The sequence below is a fragment of the Miscanthus floridulus genome, chromosome 19, assembly GCF_019320115.1.
Source record: "Miscanthus floridulus cultivar M001 chromosome 19, ASM1932011v1, whole genome shotgun sequence".
Taxonomy (NCBI): domain Eukaryota; kingdom Viridiplantae; phylum Streptophyta; class Magnoliopsida; order Poales; family Poaceae; genus Miscanthus; species Miscanthus floridulus.
Window position 1 is genome coordinate 17,123,127 of NC_089598.1, and position 19,542 is coordinate 17,142,668.

At 48.0% G+C, this 19,542-nt stretch overlaps 4 protein-coding genes across 4 annotated transcripts; 2 read left to right on the forward strand and 2 right to left on the reverse strand.

Annotated features, from left to right (window-relative positions):
- The first annotated feature begins 405 nt into the window (after positions 1 to 405).
- LOC136528838 (pyrophosphate-energized vacuolar membrane proton pump) lies at positions 406 to 5,278 on the forward strand. The gene is made up of 8 exons (XM_066521833.1): positions 406 to 796; positions 2,214 to 2,788; positions 2,895 to 3,274; positions 3,356 to 3,442; positions 3,532 to 3,862; positions 4,123 to 4,533; positions 4,617 to 4,676; positions 4,771 to 5,278. The coding sequence occupies exons 1-8, from the start codon at positions 559 to 561 to the stop codon at positions 4,975 to 4,977; spliced, it is 2,289 nt and encodes a 762-aa protein (XP_066377930.1). The 5' UTR covers positions 406 to 558; the 3' UTR covers positions 4,978 to 5,278.
- LOC136528839 (heparanase-like protein 3) lies at positions 5,111 to 9,346 on the reverse strand. The gene is made up of 9 exons (XM_066521834.1): positions 8,994 to 9,346; positions 8,853 to 8,889; positions 8,557 to 8,746; positions 8,319 to 8,467; positions 7,567 to 7,800; positions 7,293 to 7,482; positions 7,080 to 7,205; positions 6,718 to 6,817; positions 5,111 to 6,602 (listed from the first exon to the last, which is right to left on the reverse strand). The coding sequence occupies exons 1-9, from the start codon at positions 9,219 to 9,221 to the stop codon at positions 6,213 to 6,215; spliced, it is 1,644 nt and encodes a 547-aa protein (XP_066377931.1). The 5' UTR covers positions 9,222 to 9,346; the 3' UTR covers positions 5,111 to 6,212.
- Positions 9,347 to 9,568: 222 nt separating this feature from the next.
- On the reverse strand, positions 9,569 to 10,684 carry LOC136525643 (uncharacterized). The gene has a single exon (XM_066518565.1). The coding sequence runs from the start codon at positions 10,682 to 10,684 to the stop codon at positions 9,569 to 9,571; it is 1,116 nt and encodes a 371-aa protein (XP_066374662.1).
- A 5,638-nt stretch (positions 10,685 to 16,322) lies between these two features.
- LOC136529526 (uncharacterized) lies at positions 16,323 to 18,779 on the forward strand. The gene has a single exon (XM_066522597.1). The coding sequence runs from the start codon at positions 17,582 to 17,584 to the stop codon at positions 18,347 to 18,349; it is 768 nt and encodes a 255-aa protein (XP_066378694.1). The 5' UTR covers positions 16,323 to 17,581; the 3' UTR covers positions 18,350 to 18,779.
- Positions 18,780 to 19,542: the final 763 nt, after the last annotated feature.

Sequence of the window (19,542 nt, forward strand, 5' to 3'; positions counted from 1 at the left end):
TGGCCAAAGAAGACGGAGTAAAAACATTGCCAATGTGCAGTATCCAAGATCATTAGCTTATCCAATGTTGAAAGCAAATGACACGTCAGCGCAAGCTCACTCCCTTACCCTTAATCCAGATCTTTTCCCGCCTATAACGAAGAACAAAAGAAAAGATAAAGATATTTATCTCCTGGGCCCACCTGCCATCCCGGGCCAGGAAAAGCGCAAAAGAATTCCAGCCCACCACACCAGCAACAGCAAAAGGCTATAAAACACGGGACACCCCACACACACTGAGTCACTGACATACAGGCCTGCAACTTTTACACCTAACCCTTCCAAGTTAAGCGCATTCACGACCCGCCCCCTTCTTCTTCTCTCTCCTGGCCACCTCCATCCATTCCACACGCACCTTCCCCCCGCTCTATAAGAACACGCGCCCCGAGCACAGGGAGAGAGCGTGCAGAGCGAGACGCGTCCGTCGCCTCTCCCCTTCCCCCACACCGCCGCCGCCGCGCGTCCGTGCGTTCTTTCGTTCCCCGCGTAGGGTTAGGGTTTGGCCTCCGCCGCAGTGCCATGGCGATCCTCTCGGCGCTCGCCACCGAGGTGTTCATCCCCGTCGCCGCCGTCATCGGCATCGCCTTCGCCGTCGTGCAGTGGGTGATCGTGTCGCGGGTGAAGCTCTCCCCGGCCGCCGCGTCCGCCGGCGGCGGCAAGAACGGCTACGGCGACTACCTCATCGAGGAGGAGGAGGGGCTCAACGACCACAACGTCGTCGTCAAGTGCGCCGAGATCCAGAAAGCTATCTCCGAAGGTGAGCCCGGGGGGGATTCCTCAGATCTGGGGGCTGCCGTTCGCTGGGTCCGCTTAGATCCGCGCATTTCGCGCTGCTCTAGCGCGTTTGCCAACCGAGGATTACGGTTTTAGTACTTGTCGTTTATTATAGGATAGATATACACACGTTCCTCGAAAAGTGTGATCTTTGCGGGGGGTAAAAGGCCTGGACTTTTGTTATCCGTTCGTTTATTTAGTGGATTTCACGCTGATCTGGCTGGCGGTGAAGTTGCTAATATTAGGATGGGTGCCTGGGTGAGCTCAAATGCCATTCTATTTTTACCCTCTTCGGGGACAGGCTAGACATGACAAAATGATGATATTCTTTGGACCGAAACGAGTTTCAGATTGCATGTTTTTTGCGGAGTGGAAGACAAATATCTATGCGGGGTGGGGGGGGGGGGGGGGGGGGGTGTTGGTACCTCTGTGGGGGCTGCCAATTGCCGTACTACCCCTTCCCCCCTCCAGAGTCCAAACTATGTACTTTTTTATGATAATTTTGGTCACTACTGGCACCTGTCCCAAATGTGGATTTTTTCAAGCGGGGGCTCTCATGTGATGTGTTTACTGTTGTTTTGCTAGTATTCGGTTCACGGGTCCCAAGTGGGGCTGGCAAATAATTCCTTTTTCTCACCCCTTGGACGTGTGAATCTGGGCTTTGGCTTTGGATGCTTGTAGTGGCTGGTGGATCTAGGCTTGTAGAAGTGTTCTTTTAATGCCTAGCAGCGTTCTTGCCCCTGTGTCGGTGCTGCAGTAAAGATGTTGACATGGTCTGATCTGGCCTGGCGCCTGGTAATGGTGGAAGGTGCGGGATGGATCTGTCAAACTGTATAGGTACACACGTAGCAAGTTAGGCAGAGCACCATTTGGCTGACATACGCTACCATTAATCAATACATGGGATCCAATGTCTCTAGTGCTAGGTATATCTGGACCTGGAAGTTCCTGGGTAAGGGATGGGGATTCTCTGCCATCTGTCACTCACGTGTCGTTTGTTCACTGACCTCTGAGCTTCCCATTTAGATCAGCATGGATGGCCTAGTGCTCATCAGATACATGCCCCATATGTGGGGTTTTGTTTTAAGCGTGTCACCAATCTTTGACCGGATGTGCTATTTTCTATGATTGAGATGGGGACACAGGAAAATAAGCACTTTTGTAGTTATCTGGTTGGGGGGCCATGAGTTTGTTACTTCCCTGTGTAGTTGACAAATGGATGTTGGATGTGTCGGTCTGTATTAGGCACTCGTTATTTATTTGCTGGTACTGGAAAGACAAAAATTGGACCAATAACTTTAGTGCTCTTTCTGATTTTGCTTGATTGTGGTGTTATATTTATATCCTAGTGACCCTAACTATATCATTGATATCTAAAATGTCTTTTCTTTTATGTACAGGAGCAACATCCTTTCTTTTCACTGAGTACCAATATGTTGGTATCTTCATGTCTATCTTCGCTGTTGTGATCTTCCTCTTCCTTGGTTCGGTTGAGGGATTCAGCACGAAGAGCCAGCCCTGCACCTATAGCAAGGACAAGTACTGCAAGCCTGCACTGTTCACTGCACTCTTTAGCACTGTGTCCTTCTTGCTTGGAGCCATCACCTCTCTGGTATCTGGTTTCCTTGGCATGAAGATTGCCACATATGCGAATGCTAGAACTACCCTGGAAGCTAGGAAGGGTGTTGGCAAGGCTTTTATCACTGCTTTCCGCTCTGGCGCTGTTATGGGTTTCCTGCTTGCATCAAGTGGGCTTCTGGTTCTGTACATCACCATTAATGTATTTAAGTTGTATTACGGTGATGACTGGGAGGGTCTTTTTGAGTCCATCACTGGCTATGGCCTTGGTGGGTCATCCATGGCTCTCTTCGGGAGAGTTGGTGGAGGCATCTACACAAAGGCTGCTGATGTTGGCGCCGATCTTGTTGGAAAGGTCGAGAGGAACATTCCTGAGGATGATCCTAGGAACCCAGCTGTAAGTTTTCTTGACATATAGTGTTCATTTTAGGACAATTCTAGGAGCTATACAATCATTAATACATGGCATTTCCTTCCCTGAACTTTTAAATCTTATTTTTCAGGTGATTGCTGATAATGTTGGTGACAATGTTGGTGACATTGCTGGAATGGGATCTGATCTCTTTGGTTCATATGCCGAATCTTCCTGTGCTGCCCTTGTTGTTGCGTCTATTTCATCTTTCGGAATCGACCATGATTTCACTGGGATGTGCTACCCACTCCTTGTTAGCTCTGTTGGTATCATCGTCTGCTTGATCACCACCCTGTTTGCTACTGATTTCTTTGAGGTCAAGGCTGTGAAAGAAATTGAGCCTGCACTTAAGAAGCAGCTCATCATCTCCACCGCCCTGATGACTGTTGGTATTGCTGTAATCAGCTGGTTGGCCCTTCCAGCTAAGTTCACCATCTACAACTTCGGTACCCAGAAGGATGTCTCCAACTGGTATGCTTTTTTTTTTGTTAACCTTTGCCATTTATTTGTAGAATGGAATGTATTGTCTTGACAACTGCCATATCTTTGCAGGGGCTTGTTCTTCTGTGTTGCAATTGGTCTGTGGGCTGGTCTGATTATTGGTTTTGTCACAGAATACTACACTAGCAATGCATACAGGTTTGAATCCTACCAGTCTCTATTATGTTTTTCTTGTCATCATTTCTTTGTGATGGTGTTTTAATCCTAACATATTTATTCTGTGGCAGTCCTGTGCAAGATGTCGCGGATTCGTGCAGAACTGGTGCTGCCACTAATGTCATTTTTGGTCTCGCTCTTGGATACAAGTCAGTTATCATCCCGATTTTCGCTATCGCTGTTAGCATCTATGTCAGTTTCTCCATTGCTGCAATGTACGGCATCGCAGTTGCCGCTCTTGGTATGCTGAGCACAATCGCAACTGGTCTTGCTATTGATGCTTATGGTCCCATCAGTGACAATGCTGGTGGTATTGCTGAGATGGCTGGAATGAGCCACAGAATCCGTGAGAGAACTGATGCTCTTGATGCTGCTGGCAACACAACTGCCGCTATTGGAAAGGTAAAAATGCTTTTTATTCATTTGTCTCAACTTGTTCATTTGCCACTGTCATTATTGGCACTGTTGGTAGGTTATGTATTCCATAATGTTTTAACATATGAGAATGTAGTAGTAGTAGAAGATAATATGCAATAAAAGAACCATTGTACTCATCTGGTAACTTGATTCATCTGTATCCCTATGTAGTAGTAGTAGATAATCTGCAACAAAAGAACAATTGTACTCCTCTTGTGACTTAATTCATCTGTATCTATTTGCAGGGATTTGCCATTGGTTCAGCTGCTCTTGTGTCCCTGGCGCTTTTTGGCGCCTTCGTCAGCAGAGCTGGAGTGACTGTTGTCGATGTCCTCTCCCCCAAGGTTTTCATTGGTTTGATTGTTGGAGCCATGCTTCCCTACTGGTTCTCTGCCATGACCATGAAGAGTGTTGGAAGTGCCGCCCTGAAGATGGTGGAGGAGGTCCGCAGGCAGTTCAACACCATTCCTGGGTTGATGGAGGGAACTGCCAAGCCTGATTATGCAACATGTGTGAAGATCTCCACTGATGCTTCCATCAAGGAGATGATTCCTCCGGGTGCTCTGGTCATGCTCACTCCCCTCATTGTTGGAACCCTCTTCGGTGTTGAGACTCTTTCTGGCGTTCTTGCTGGTGCCCTGGTTTCTGGAGTGCAGGTGTGCGCTTTGCCTTCTTCTACTCTTTGTGCACTTCAATGTGTTTGCTTGTTCTAGGGTTTATGGATTTCTGCTTTCGACAGATTGCCATCTCTGCTTCCAACACCGGTGGTGCATGGGACAATGCCAAGAAGTACATTGAGGTGAATGTCCTGAAATAGTCTCATTGAACGCCATGTCTGTTCATCTATGGTCAGTGCTAACTTTCTCCTCAACTTCACCCTCTGCTTGTTTCAGGCTGGTGCCAGCGAGCATGCGAGGACCCTTGGCCCCAAGGGATCTGACTGCCACAAGGCTGCTGTGATCGGTGACACCATTGGTGACCCCCTGAAGGACACCTCGGGCCCGTCCCTCAACATCCTCATCAAGCTCATGGCCGTGGAGTCCCTTGTGTTTGCCCCCTTCTTCGCCACCCAAGGTGGCATTCTGTTCAAGTACCTGTAAGGGCCACACCAAGCACAGCAGAAGTATACGATCAACCGACCGTGGACATCTCGAATAACTCCTGCCAAATCGCCAGTTCTTGTGTATTGTGCGCAAGCTGCCTAGCTGCACTGCTGTTTTTTTGGTCTCATTGTTTCAGGATTGCTGCTGCTGTTCGTATTCTCTTTGGGCCTCCTGGAGGCGTTACTGTTAGCCTTACTCTTACTCCCCATAGCTCCACGTAGAAGAGAACAAATGTCCTGTGTCTGGCAAATTTTCCCAGTCCCTTGATGATGGCGATGATGTTGAAATCTTTGAACAATGATACATGATTGTTGCATTGTACTGGTGGTAACTCCGTATTGCTCTGTTGATGTCCATTCCAATCATTCAATGTTATGCTATGCGTTCTAGCGGAATAGGAATGCTGTTTGTACTGTCATGGCTGCTGCCGACAAGTTCATAAAGGAACCTAAGGCCCTTTGGATTGGAGGAATTTCAAAGGTGTCTAATTCCTATGTTATGCTTGCACTACATAGTGTTTGTAATGGAGGAATGAAGATTTCCTTTCTTATGGAAAGACTTGCTTTTCATGAAATGGAGGAAATAACATCTACTCCAAACTCTTGGAAAATTTTCCTACATGTGAATGGAGGGATGAGAAATCCTTGTTCAATAGAATGGAAGGATGAGTAAGTGTTGTTCAATAGAATGGAGAAACATGTCTTGCATTCCCGTGTTCAAAACACCAATTCCTATAAAATTTATATGTTTTTCAATCCTCTATTCCAACTCATTTCCTATTCCTGTGTTTTATTCATTTTCTCAGGCCCTGAACTTTGAAGTCAAGTCAAATTCTCCTTTTTCTCTGTGCATCATAATATTCTGGAATTTCTTTGGTTCCAAGCAAAGTTCTTTTTAGATGCTTTCCATTTTTGTTTTTGAAAAGTTGATACTTTCCTTGAACTCAACAAATTTCGCCAATTGCTCTTATTTCACTAGTGTTTCCAACTATGATCTGAAAAGACAATGGGAACGAGCTTTTCCCCTTCCCGTCGTTGATCATCAGTTTCTTCAACCTTTTACAATTCTAAGAATAAAAAGAAAACAAACTCACCCTTGAATCGCATCCCCTTTCTTTCGACAGATGCCTTGTACCTCACTTCACTTCATCTTACCAGATGGAAAGCTTAGCTGTCCATCATCACAAATCACGCCAAACCCATTATGAATCTACTACCCATCTAACTACTGCCCTAACTACATGCCGGGGCATTGAAATGTGAAATGCGAGCGAACACGATGGAGTACGGCGCCACAGCGATGGGCTGTGCGGCATCCACATTGACAGCCTCCAGTGTCGGAATGTTCCCTGCCGCGTCGGTGGCCAACGCCTTGCCGTTCAGCAGCATGACCTGGCTCCTCAGGTTGCCGTCCCTGGGGGTGAGATGGTACTCGTCTCTCACGGCGCCGGTCGCCGCGTCGTCGACGCCGGTGAAGCTGGGGGCGTGGATGTGCCGGAACTTTCTGCCGCTGACGTGCTTCCTTGCACCATGCTTGTGCGCCGCGACGGCCCCTTGGGTTGTCACTGAGACTTGGGTCGTCGTGTTGCCGCTGAGGTTGATCAGCAGTAGAGTGATTCCTGGCTGGACGACGAGGATGTACACAGGGTAAAGATTGAGCGTGAATTCTTTAGGAGATGAAGGTTTTTTTTGGCTGCCGATGAGAAATTGCTGATGAAATAGGTACTGAATTGCTTACTGAATCTCTTGCGCAGTGTGCATATGCGCGGATCTTGTTCGTGCCGCTGAATGTTGTTGCTAGAACTTTGGTTCCCATGAGGCGATGCCACAGTAAAGCACTGCACAGAAAGTTGGGAGGAATTCTGTCATTGAAGTGAAAAATCGGCAACTTTGTTTTTCTTTTTTGTTTTGCAAGATCAACCTTTTTAGCAATTGGGGGTAGTTCTATGCATTTAGGACAAAGGATTATATCTTGTTCGATGCATCCAATCTTCTTGTACTCCAGCACAAGTTCTTTTCGTCGGTACAAGGCTAAGTTTTTCGTCAAGTGTTTATATCTACTATACTACTTTAGCCATTAAGAACATTATGTATTTTTACCTGTAATAGTCAGGGTTTGGTTGGAACGTTGTGGTATTTAGCAGGCCGTAGTTGCCACCAATCAAACTCTGTCTGCAGTAGCTCTTTGTGTCATACTTTGCTGACATCCCAAGCTGATCTAAAAACCTTGAAAAAAAAATCACCAAAACGAGCTCAAAAACATATCCAAGAACAGCTAAACAGAATTGGACACCGGAGAACTTGTTAGCTTACCAGAAGCTGAACACAAATGCATCAGTGACAAGGTGCCGTCCGCTGTTGTAAGCGCCTCCAGCTTCCCCAACCCATGCGACGGTCGATGTTCCTGCGGATTTCAGCATCCCCTGAAGATCGCTGAATGTGCCTATCATTCCGTCGAGGGTTGATGGATTGAGAATCTTGTCAATCAGATGCGTGTCATTTCCTGCGATGTTCAGTTCAGCACATCATTTTTCAGTCTCTGTATGCATCAACCAAATTATCCGCGAGTAAATAGCTGTGAGTATACCTGGTCCTAAATTGTAAATGTGGTGGGTGATCACATTCAGTAGATTTGGCTTGGTTTTGACAACAAGTTGGCTAAACCAGGCTCGGTCAAAGAAGCCTCCAGGAGCAAGCACCAATGGTCTTGATGGATTGCTTCGGTATATGTCGTCGACTAATTTTTTTAGGGCGATCACATCCGCAGCATATTGGTCCACGCCAACCCGTGTTCCGACTCCAGTACCACTGAGTTCATTTCCTGCATTTTTTATTGAAATTGTAGCTAGTGACTCTAATTTTTTTTTGGAGAATTATTTTCAAAATGGGGGGGGGGGGGGGGGGGGGGGGCCCAAAATGTTATTTATTATTAGGTATAAAAGCTGTGGATAATTCAGAAATTGGTATTAGGCAGCCTAAGCACACATGCTACTGTCCTAAAGATTGGACATGTCACATGTTAACATCAATAATTTCAGAAAACTAGAGAACACTGAAAAGATGTTTGAACAGAAACTCTAGCCCTTCTCTGAAAATAGATAGACATACTGAATAGAGCCTTTCAGAAACAAGTCATGCATTAAAAATTCTCACTTTGAGACCAGACACATGAAAAGAGACTTTCAGAAAAACTCTAGCCCTTCTGTGAAAGTAGATAGACATATGAAAAGAGACTTTCAGAAACAAGGTATACATCATTAAAAATTCTCACTTTCAGACCAGACAGTAGGGGCATTTCGAAACAACTAGCATGATAAAATGCACAATAAAACAACATACCAAGCTCCCATCCATGAATTCGGTAGCCCTTGTTTGCTGTGTACCGAATCAGTGACGCCGCATTGGTGTAATCCCATGGCCCTCCCACGGATCCATCCGGCAACGGAACGCGGCCATTTAGCGCGTTGAGCCCGAACACAATCTTGGCACTGCAACACCCACCGGCCGATGAATTTCTCATAGCCCAGAGAGGAGCGTAGAACTGAAAATTCAGTGGCTGGATTCGCTGAAAACTCACCCAGATTTCTGGAAGAAGGCGTTGAGCTCGTCCCACCTGCGCAGGGGCAGGCAGCCCTGCGTGAAGCCATGCATCTCCGACACGTTCTTGGCGAACGGCGCGCACGGCCGCCCGCCGAGGTCGGCCGTGCCGTACACCACCTTGTCCTGCAGCGACCCTCCCAGGCGGAGCACCAGCGGCGGCGAGAAGGCTGAAACAAAATTCACCACCGCATTGGCAACAAAGAGCTACTGGGATGGGATTGGGAGAACCCCTCGATACAGCGGGGCGGCCACGGCCGGTCGTCGGTCGCCTACCTCTGACGGCATTGAGCAGGACCTTGTTGGAGAGATCCTGCGCGAGAGGAGAGGACAGACAGAAACTGCGCGTCAACTGGCTGAGCTCGCGAGGCGTGTCAGGGTCTTAATTACGCGGCCGTGTCGTCAATTGTCACTCACCAGGTTGAGCAGGCCGGCGCGGCCCCAGGCGCAGGTGCCGTAGTCGCACTTGTCCGGCGGCCACCAGTCCAATGTCGCGCACACGAAGTCCTCCCCGGTCGCCGCGACGGCGCGCCGCGCATCGACCGTGGCCAATGCCGCCGCCGCGCCGCCCGGCCGCAGCAACGCGGCCAGGAACCAGAGACCGCCGAGAAGCCGACCCAGCTGCTGTGTCCCCGCGGCGGCCATGCCAACTCGCGGACCGACCCCGGCGGGCCAAGAAACCAGGCAATGCCTTCGGACTTCGGAGCAGTGTTGCGGCTGTGGGCCAAATAGGAGTGGAGAGCACGCGGGAGGAGGACGCTGCTGCTACCCACCCGCAGTGGCGAATCTAGAATTTTGGGTCAGGGTATGCTTCTCAAAAAATTTCATACGCAATTCAGAAAATCCACTTTCCAATTCGGTAATAAGGTTGTAATAAAGTTTAAAATCATGGATTAATTAGAAATCATATCCACTAAATACAATATAAATAGTTTCAAAAGCCAAACTGATAATTCAAATATATTCATATAGAGCACTAGAGACTTACAATGTTATCTTGCTGATGAGTTTATTCGACGCGTTCGAAGGGACATAAATGTCTCAATTATGTCATCTTCATCAACTTCAAAGAAAATATCTCGCTCAATGAAAGTGACGAGACAATCATCCAGAAGACTATCTCCCATCTTGTTTCGGGTTTTTGTTTTCACTAAAACCAATGCAGAAAATACCCTTTCAACACTTGCTGTTGCCACAGGTAGAAGCAGCACCAATTTGAGAAGCTCATAAACCATATCATACACTTTATGTCTCTTCGTTTGAACAAGCTTAACTGAGAGATCAACAATATTTTCTAGACCTTTGAATCTATCATCCTGCTTGATGTCATCAATATAATTATCTAGCTGCAATTCAAGTCTGCGCAAATTATTTTTTGAGAAGTTCTTTGGGTAGAACTCAGCTAGTCTGCGTAGCTTCTGCGCATCAAAAGACTCAAACGATTTAGAAGGATTGAATGCCACCATACAAGACAACAACTCCATATTGATCTCATCAAATCGATTATCAAGTTCTTGACTTATTTGATCAATGACACCAATATATACTTCTCTTCTGAAGTGATCATCATTGGTTTGCTTTCGAGCACGAGCTTTTCTTGTTGATTTTCCATAAGGAACATAAACATCATCCATAGCAGGAACATCAACACCATGTTTATCACAAAATGAGGTGACCTTCTCAAGAAAAGTATTCCAACCATCAGACCTCAATTGTTGCATTCTTTTCTTTGCCACATTAACAAGTGATATTGCATTGAGAATATCTTGCTCCCTTCTTTGTAGACACTCAGATAACTCATTCGTGTATCCAAGAATAATATACATTAAATGTACAAAGAAAACAAACTCAAAGGTCTCAAATGCTCCCGTCACAAAATGTATTTTGGTCCAATCATCCTTATATGTAGGATCATCCCCAAGATCAACCAGTACATCATGGATTGATTCATACATAGTAAGGATGCTGCATATAGTTTTGTAATGAGATCCCCATCGAGTATCTCCAGGCCTAGACAAACCCATTTCTTGATGTAATCCAGTTCCAGATTCAATTTCACCACAGTCAAGTGCTTTCTTGATATTCTCAAGCCTAGCTTTTCTAAGCATGTCATGACGCTTACAAGAAACCCCAATAATATTCAATAAGATAGATACTTGATCAAAAAAGGAGCTGCAATCTGTATTTCCCTTAGCAACAGCCACAAGAACCAATTGGAGTTGATGAGCAAAACAATGAATATAATAAGCAGAAGGTGAATCTTGCATGATCAATGTTTTCAGCCCTTTAATATCTCCTTTCATATTGCTAGCCCCATCATATCCTTGACCACGGATTTGAGTCAAACTCAAGCCATGACTAACAAGTAAAGCTTCAATTGCACTCTTCAGTGATAGAGAGGTAGTATCATCTACATGAACAACTCCAATAAAATGATCACATGGCCTTCCCAATTTATCAACATAACGCAAGCAAAGAGTTAGTTGTTCTTTATGTGATATATCACTAGACTCATCGGCTAAAATTGCAAAGGGCTCATCACCAAGTTCTTCAATTATTTTCTTTCTAGTTTCTAGGGCACAACAGTGAATAATTTGCTTTTGTATGTCCGGGCTAGTTAAGGTACAATTACCTGGATCATTGTCCAAAACATACTTGTTGACTTCTTCACTATTTCCAGCAAGAAATTTCAAAAGTTCAATGAAGTTCCCTCTGTTGCTAGATTCTTTACTTTCATCATGTCCACGAAATGCCAACCCTTGATGCAAAAGAAACTTGATACACCTAAGTGAAAATGTCAATCGTTTCTTATAAAGTCGAAGATCCTCATCACTCCACTTCTGAATATTATAATCAATTGCTACCTTGGGATTTATAAAGCCAATGTACCTCTCTTGAGCTGCAATATGTGCCTTGGAACCCAAATGTTTGAGAAGTGCAGGCTCTCCTATATTCCAATTATTCCAGCCATCAACAGTAAATGCCTCCGACCCACTGCCCTTCTTAAACAAGTAGCATATAAAGCAAAATGCAGCATCCTTCTTAATACTATACTCAAGCCATTCATGATTGTACATCCAACAAAAATTGAATTGGCGATTTTGTCCTGAAATCCATGTTTTCGGAAAATCATGTGCAAAGGGTTTAAATGGACCTTTAGTAATATATGCTCTTCGAATTGCATCTTGATCCTTAACTGGATAACTACGAATGGGACGTCTTTCACCTGGATCATGTGGAAGACGATTGATATCATAAACCGGTTGAGCTGAAGGCGGCTGTGGTCGTGGCGGTGGCGGTACCACATTATTTTCAGTTTCCTCAACTACTCTCTCACGAGTCTGCTGTTCCACCACAGGTACAATCGAATTAGGAGAATGATTAGAAGTAGCAGCCGCTGCCGCCGCCGCTGCCTTCCTTTTTGCTTCATGCTTCCGATAAAGAGATGCAATGTCCCCGTCTCTCTTCATAACTGCATGAATTTTACAAAGAACAACAACGCCAAATAATTTCTTGAGTGAACTGAATCAAAAATTTGCATGGATCATCATTGCAAATTACAACTAAAAAAATTGGAAGTCACATCTAATAAAATATACTTACTTTGCGGCTATTTGGTGCTTTGCGTCTGTTGGTGCTTGCGTCCTGAATGGCTGGCGATGCCTTCGTGCTTTGCGTCCTGAACAAACTTGCTCGATGCCTGGCGATGCCTTCGTGCTTTGCGTCCTGAACAAACTCCGCCCCTGCCCACCCGCACCTCGGCTAAATAGTAAATGTTAGACGCCAAGGCATGGAGGCAAGCGGCAGAGGCCAGGGCCAGAGTGTGCAGCGGGGATCGGAGCCTGACAGCGCGTGGCGGGCGCGCGGGACACCTCCACCGTGCGATGCGAGACTTCGACCACTACTGCTATTCCGAGCTCGCGGGATCCTGTCCATGCACGGTGCGTGACGCGGTAAGCTCGCTCGGTGGCCGGGCGGGCTGGCGAAGTCGGTTTTTTCCGTTAGCGGTTGGCGCGCGGGCGGTGAGCTCACACACAGTGATACGGCTCAGGTTTTGACTGGGGATCGGCGCGACTGGGTGAGCCCGATGGGTTTTTCGGGTGAGCCACGGCCACCGTAGTGGTGGGGAGCACTGTAGCCAGCAGCAGCGGTGAGGACTGAGCAGTGAGGACGAGGCAGGAGTAATAAAAAGGCGCTACTCCTGGGGATCCATCCGCCGTGTTGTCTTGTTGCCGCAGACAGAGGTGCAGGCTGCATCGCACGGCGCGGCACGGCATGGAATGGCATGGCACGGTCCGGTGTGCGCTTTCTTTGTTTCCTAGTCGTCCGGCCGCCGCCGGCCTTTCGTTGCTTTGCTGGAGCGGCAGCAGTCTTTTGGTCTAGGGCTCTAATCTACTGGTGAAAATCGACAATGGCAGGAGTTTGCTGCTTTGTTCCCATTCTTCTTGAGAAGAGTGGTGCGTGAATCGCAATGTTCCAAACAGAGCAATCAGCATAGGAAATACTACAAGAGAAAGAAAAAAAATTGCATTTAGGATTGACACATGCTTGTACAGAGCCCGTCACTCCGTCTTCTTTTCTTAAAAAAAAACTTGGCAGGAGCTCTGCTTATTAAGGAAAGTAGAGGTTTATGTACAAAAAAAAAAAAAAGTCGAAGACGTAAAACACCCCAGAGGACACAACCAAAGTATAGAAAAAGACCGATCTCCACTCCCTTCAAGGGGTGCTAAATTATGTTGTTAAAGACCCATGAGTGAAGATTGATGTCTTCTTTGGTTTTGGAGGTCACCTGTCTAGCGTCCATGGCGGTGTTTTAAAAAATCTTTCCGTTTCTTTCTTTTTAAATGTTCCACATCGAAATTACCACCCGTTGAAGTGTCGTCATCGCTGCCTTAGGATTGTGGCGGCTGCTTCCTCCCACCAAACACAAATTTCTGTTGGCCAGACATGTGGCTGGATTAGTTGCACATCAAAATGCTCCAAGGTCAGCACAAGGTTCCAAATCTCTTTGGCTAGAGGGCGGAATGGTGGTCGAAATCTCGCATTGCACGGTGGTGTCCCGCACCCCGCGCTATCAAGCTCCGATCCCCCGCTCCACTCTAGCTGGCCTCTGCCGCTTGCCTCCATGCCTTGCCTCTAGAATCTAGGCAGCATTCGGTTACCATGGGATTCTAGGAATCCGAATATAAAAATAATCCTAAAATCCCATCCAAACAGGATGGAATTATAGTGGATTTTAACACACAAGCACGTAATCCAATAAAACACATCAGAATTTTTCTATCTAGATTATTAAAATCCCCTCGGATCCAAACTATTTAGCCGAGGTGCGGGTGGGCGGCATCAACGTCCTCCGCGTGCTCTCCTCTCCTACCCTCCGTCCTCCCAAGATTAAAAAAAAAACACTTGGAAAGAGTTGGGATGGCCAATGTGCAGTAGCAGTGCACCATTCCACTGGTCCTCCGAAAACCTGCATTCATCGTCCAATTGCCCATCTAAAGGGAAGGGAAGGGACCCTACACACAACACAAGGATGACACATTCTCACAGCTTCGCTTTCCTTGTGGGCGCGAAACGGCTCATAACGGCTACACACAACACAGATTCTTGGTGGCTCCGATATTTCCCCCCCTGACGGAACCCAATCAAGATATGCACAGAGCATGATTTTCGTTCGCGCGGTTGCGAATTATCGATCGGATATAAGCTTGCTTCCTATTGTTCCTCAGAAAATGGTCCATGTCAGAATATATGCCATGTGGTAGATCTCTTTACTCCCAACACTTCAGGTCCCATCCCATTATTTGCACATCAGACATCAGGCAGTTTTGTTGTTGGTTCCTGAATTTTGAGAATTTCCGTGGCATGGTAGTTAAATTTGGTGAGAGCGATCGAAAACCTCATGCTGGAACAGCCCAACGTATAGTGCAGGCTGCGTCCTCTTGGGTGTCCTAGTCCTAGTTTGCATCGAGCCGGGGCATGCGATCTGCAGACTGCAGTTACAAGAATGTAGCTTCCAAGAGGAAAGCACAAACTAGCTCGTTGGATGACATTTGATTGTATTGTACCTGTGCCAAGTTTTCTGATTCACTTTACCCTTTCCATCTCCCGTTTGGCAGGACTTATTTTGGCTCCGGCTAATTTATATAGCTGATTTGTTGTGAGAGAAAAACACTGTTTTCTGGCTGATAAACTCAAACGAACAGAGCTGTCATTTGTTTACATTGTTTCTTCTTTTCATACGAGTCACTCACGACAGAAGCATAGGGAGTACCAAACGAGAGGACAGAAGAGGAAACCTTAGCATACTACTCCGTAGCGTACAAAAGAAGAGATGCAGCTGAGGGAGGATGCTACGAGCTCCCTGCTGAGGTAACTGGACTATATTGAGAGTTGAAAGGTGCTTGTAGATCTCTTTGGTTGTGCAAATACCGTTCTTAGCATGTTTCCAACGTTGTTGTTCCTGAACTTTCTCTGGTTCTGGCGTTCTGGCCGGTGTTGTTGTTACCGATAACGACCGCAGTAGAAGAATTTTCATACATTGCAAACCTCTGTTACACCCTCTACATTCTTGCTGGTAGTATATTTCTTCAAACTCTGATATATATGACGTGAAAAAAACAAAAGTTTACAAATCAAATCTATACATGCTGCTATATTTATTGAAGAATCAAAGGATGATGCGATTGAACAAAACCAGACTAACATTAAAAAAAATTGAGAAACACAGCTGCATCAAGTGGTGATCATTTCGAGCCTACCATATGTACCACAGTAAATAAATTTTTTGAGAAAAGAGCTTCGGGGGTAGCATATGTTATGGTGCAGTGACTTGTTGTGCTGACCAGTTGCACCGTGAGAGTGTTCGCTGTTATGAGGGTCTGCAGTATAAGTTGCACGCCATCTGATTCCTGAGAGAGATCATCAGTTCTTATGGATGGGTTAAAAGAGAACCATACCGCCCGAGGATGGGTGCAGTGGAAGAAGAGGCGAGCATCGTTCTCAATGGCCCCACAGGTATCGCAGTGGTTGTCATTGTGATTAGAGTATCTTGCAACCCTAGCAGCAGTGGCATGAGCACGCCGAATCAGTCTCCAGGTGAAGGCTTTGATAATGGGAGGGAGGTATGTGGATTTCCAAGCCCTCTTGAGAATCTGGTTGGCAGGAAAACATATGCTACTCCCGAAGCTCTTTTCTCAAAAAATTTATTTACTGTGGTACATATGGTAGGCTCGAAATGATCACCACTTCCACAGGAAAACTTGGACCCCTACACAGGTTCATAATGCCGTTGCTGCTCATATTCACACACACTCCCAGGCGGTACCATCCACTAATCCCACGACTTCCAACAATAATACCACACCATGTCACCCAAATAGAGCTTCAGCCACTACTTCAGGTACGACGCTACAATTGATGCAGGGTCCAACGGGGAACGCCCATTCCACTACCTTATCTGCCCTACTTCAAGGTAGCAGGTGTTATGTAGATGCATCTACTTCACCAGACCACACAGGAGCCTCTCTGTCTCTGAGGACTGCAGGTCTGGGAATCTTCATTCTTAACTTTGCCCTCGTTTAGTTGCCCGGAATCGGCTGTGGCAAAATCACTGGAGCGTACTGTAGAATTTCGTTTGTATTTGGTAATAATTGTCCAATCGTTGACTAATTAGGCTCAAAACGTTCGTCTCGTAAAGTACAACCAAACTGTGCAATTAGTTTTTGATTTCGTCAACATTTAGTATTTCATACATGTACCGTAAGTTTGATGTGACGGAGAATCTTCTTTTTGCATAATGCCAAAGTTTAGATTTTGGGTAACTAAACACCCCCTTTCAGGTACAACCCGCCCAGACGATCTACATCAAAGCTACACTCGCCAACTGCTCATCAGTGCTCATGGCGGAAGCTGCAGCCCTTGCCCTTGGATCCTCCATAACTCAGGCCATGAACATCTCCAACTGCAACTTCTTTTCGGACTGTCAACATCTTGTACGCTTCCTCAATATGGCCGACCTCTCCAATCCGGCTGATTGGAGAATCAAGCCTTTTGCCCAGGTCTTCTCCAACAACGTTGCTGGCACACCTTCCAGGATCACACAAATCACCAGAAGACTCAACACAACAGCTGACTCCCTAGCGAGGCATGCTTACACCTCCTCGGTAGTCGAATTGCACAACCACTGCTTGCATATGCTATGTGGCCACCTCTGCTCTGTAACGCAGGCTCTACTTTCTGTAGCCTTGTCGGATGTAAACATCATTGCAGCTAATTGCTGCTGATAATATATCTGTTTGTTGTAAAAAAAAAACCCATGAGTCTGGACAAACCGGGCGATCACCTCGAGAGGATCCGCGCATCCATCGTGGTCCTTCCACTTCTGCGCATCCCATGATGGTTGGGCCGGCCGAGCGCGAAACCAGCCACTGCGCTGTGTTTTGGTCCGGCCCAAGGCCTAAATTCGGTACCCGCGTGGTGTGGCAAGCGGCGCGGCGCGAGGCTGGGCCTGGACCCTGGAGGCCCGAGGCGCTCTCGCTTTCGTTCCGATCCGCCGACGATCCATTGCCCGAATTGCACATGACCGGAGCTGCGTGCCGGACTGCCTCGGCGCACCAGCGGCGTCTCAGGTGCTCGGATGATCCGGCTCGCTTCGTTTGCGCACGAATCCGCCACCTGATCCCACAAAACGGACGGGCGCACGCACGCACGCTCCCCCTCTTCCGTGGGTGGGCGGCCCACCGGTCCGTGCACGGCGTACCGGCACCAGTCTGCCACCATCACCACCACCATCCAGCCAACAGACGCCAACAACCTCTCGGCTCTCGCCCATTTTTATAACCGGGTTCACGTGACGCCACCCACGCATCGGCCAGTGTTCACTGCCGCTACACACCAGAGCGCGCGCCCCGCACGTCCAGCCCCACGGGCTGCCACCGCGCGCCGGAGCCTCACTTGCTGGCATTGCTGCCGCCGCCGCTCGCCACGCACGCTCGGCTCCGACGATGGACTGGTACGCGTGGCTCTGCAGGGCGGGGCTGCACCCGGACGTGGCGCTCGAGTACGCGCTGCTGTTCGCGCGCAACGAGCTCGGCGCCGACGACGTGCGCCACCTGGACCACGAGTTCCTCCTCAGCATGGGCGTCGCCGTCGCCAAGCACCGCCTCGAGATCCTCAAGCTCGCCAGGAAGGATCCCTCCTCCTCCTCCTCCTCCCACGGCGGCAGGGCCACCGCCGTCGCCGCCGCGGCCGCCATCACCGTCGTCCTGCCGTGGCGCGCCACCAGGCTGCTCTCCGCGGCCGTGCACCGGTCCGCGCGCTCGGCGCTCGCCCGCCTCCGCGCCTCGGTGTCCCACTCCCGCGGCCGGGACCGGGACCGCGCGGCGGCCGTCCTCGCCACGCCGCGCCTGCTGCCTCTACTGCGGCACCGCGGCGGGAGGGTCGCGCACAGCAGCTGGACCAAGATCGCGTCGCCCGTGGCGGTCCGTGGCGGCGGGAAGCTCCCGCTGCCGATGCTGACGCACGTCGTCGGCAAGCCCGTCCTGCTCACCAACAGCTGCGCCGACAAGTGGAGGGGCAACGGCGGCGCGGCGGTCAGAACGGTGCCCGCGCCCTCTGGGTCCATAGCTGCCTGCCTCATGAGCATGGACGTCTGCAGCTGCGACGAAGACGAGGAGGGGGACGGCAGCGGCAGCGACGTGGAGGTGGTGGTGGACGTCGGCGGCGAGGAGATGCGGTGGGAGTCCATGTTCCAGGATCTGAAGCCCACTTAAGCCCGGACGCGCTCGCGTGCCAAGTGCGCCCTGCACCTGTGACCTGCCGCTGCCGGCCAGTGCGTACCTGCCGGCTGGCCGCCACATCCAACCGTGTACGTACAGCGAGCGAAGACAACGTGCATGATGGCCAGTGGTCAGTGGTCACTACTAGTACTCACTAGCTAAGCTGCCTGCTGCCTGTTACTGTTACTGCAACTGTGTAAATGAGTGTGAAAAATAATGCCGTGTGTCATTCTCTGAAAATTTGAGCTTGGAATCGCTCCATGTTCACGCACACACGGACGTTGTAGGATCTCGTTCCTTGTGCGATCGGATCATGAGTTCATGACGATCAAAAAAACCTGCAGCATTTTCGTCCCTGCCGTGAAAATATTTTAAGGACTACTACTCGTCTGTCGTTAGTGTAGAGCACTGACAACGGGATGGAATAGATAGAGGGCCATGTTCCCAAACCGAGGCCCGGCTTAGATGCGATTTTTTTTTTGCAAAATGCAACTGTAGCGTTTTTCGTTGCTATTTGGTAATTAGTGTCCAATCATAGTCTAATTAGGCTTAAAAGATTCATCTCGTGGATTTCGTCTAAACTGTGTAATTAGTTTTATTTTTTATTTATATTTAATGCTTTATGCATGCGTCCAAAGATTCGATGTGATAGGAAATTTTAAAAAATTTAGCAAAATGAAGTGGAACTAAACAGGACCCGAGACAAATCAAAGGGTGGCGCCAAAAAGAGTCGAGGTATCCAGATCTGCACTGACAGTCGCCGCTCCACTCAAGGATTCAAAATGGGGACACGCCGTTTGGATGCACGGATGTAGATCTGTCGCATTCAGCAAAGTTTAGCTGGCCAACCCTGGTCAGATCTCAACTGCTAAACTTGTTCAAAAATTTCAGCGTTCAACTGCTGATGCTGCCCTGGCCTGCCCAACAGGCCTTGAAGAGGACCTGTTAACCTGCCGACCACTGCCCCAGTTCAAGGCCACGAGTAAACCAAATTTTAAAGACAGCATGGTTGAGCCCTAGATCTAGTTCTTTCACATTTTTGGAGAAAAAAGATGTTAATTCTTCTCAATATCATGAAATCTACCAAAATGTCCCATATACAAGCACCATTGTTCTACATAGGTAGGGATTTCAGCTATACACCCCTGAAATTTAGGCCTCAGCGCATTAACCTGGAGCAACAGCAC

Excerpts from the sequence above, each read along its gene's own strand:
- LOC136528838 (XM_066521833.1), top strand. The coding sequence starts at position 559 with ATGGCGATCCTCTCGGCGCTCGCCACCGAGGTGTTCATCCCCGTCGCC. Across the intron at positions 3,275-3,355 it reads CAGAAGGATGTCTCCAACTG|GGGCTTGTTCTTCTGTGTTG; the intron begins GTATGCTTTTTT and ends ATATCTTTGCAG. Across the intron at positions 4,534-4,616 it reads CCCTGGTTTCTGGAGTGCAG|ATTGCCATCTCTGCTTCCAA; the intron begins GTGTGCGCTTTG and ends TGCTTTCGACAG.
- LOC136528839 (XM_066521834.1), bottom strand. The coding sequence starts at position 9,221 with ATGGCCGCCGCGGGGACACAGCAGCTGGGTCGGCTTCTCGGCGGTCTC. Across the intron at positions 8,468-8,556 it reads GCCTTCTTCCAGAAATCTGG|TGCCAAGATTGTGTTCGGGC; the intron begins GTGAGTTTTCAG and ends TGGGTGTTGCAG. Across the intron at positions 7,206-7,292 it reads GCATTTGTGTTCAGCTTCTG|GTTTTTAGATCAGCTTGGGA; the intron begins GTAAGCTAACAA and ends TTTTTTTTCAAG.
- LOC136525643 (XM_066518565.1), bottom strand. The coding sequence starts at position 10,684 with ATGCTTAGAAAAGCTAGGCTTGAGAATATCAAGAAAGCACTTGACTGT.
- LOC136529526 (XM_066522597.1), top strand. The coding sequence starts at position 17,582 with ATGGACTGGTACGCGTGGCTCTGCAGGGCGGGGCTGCACCCGGACGTG.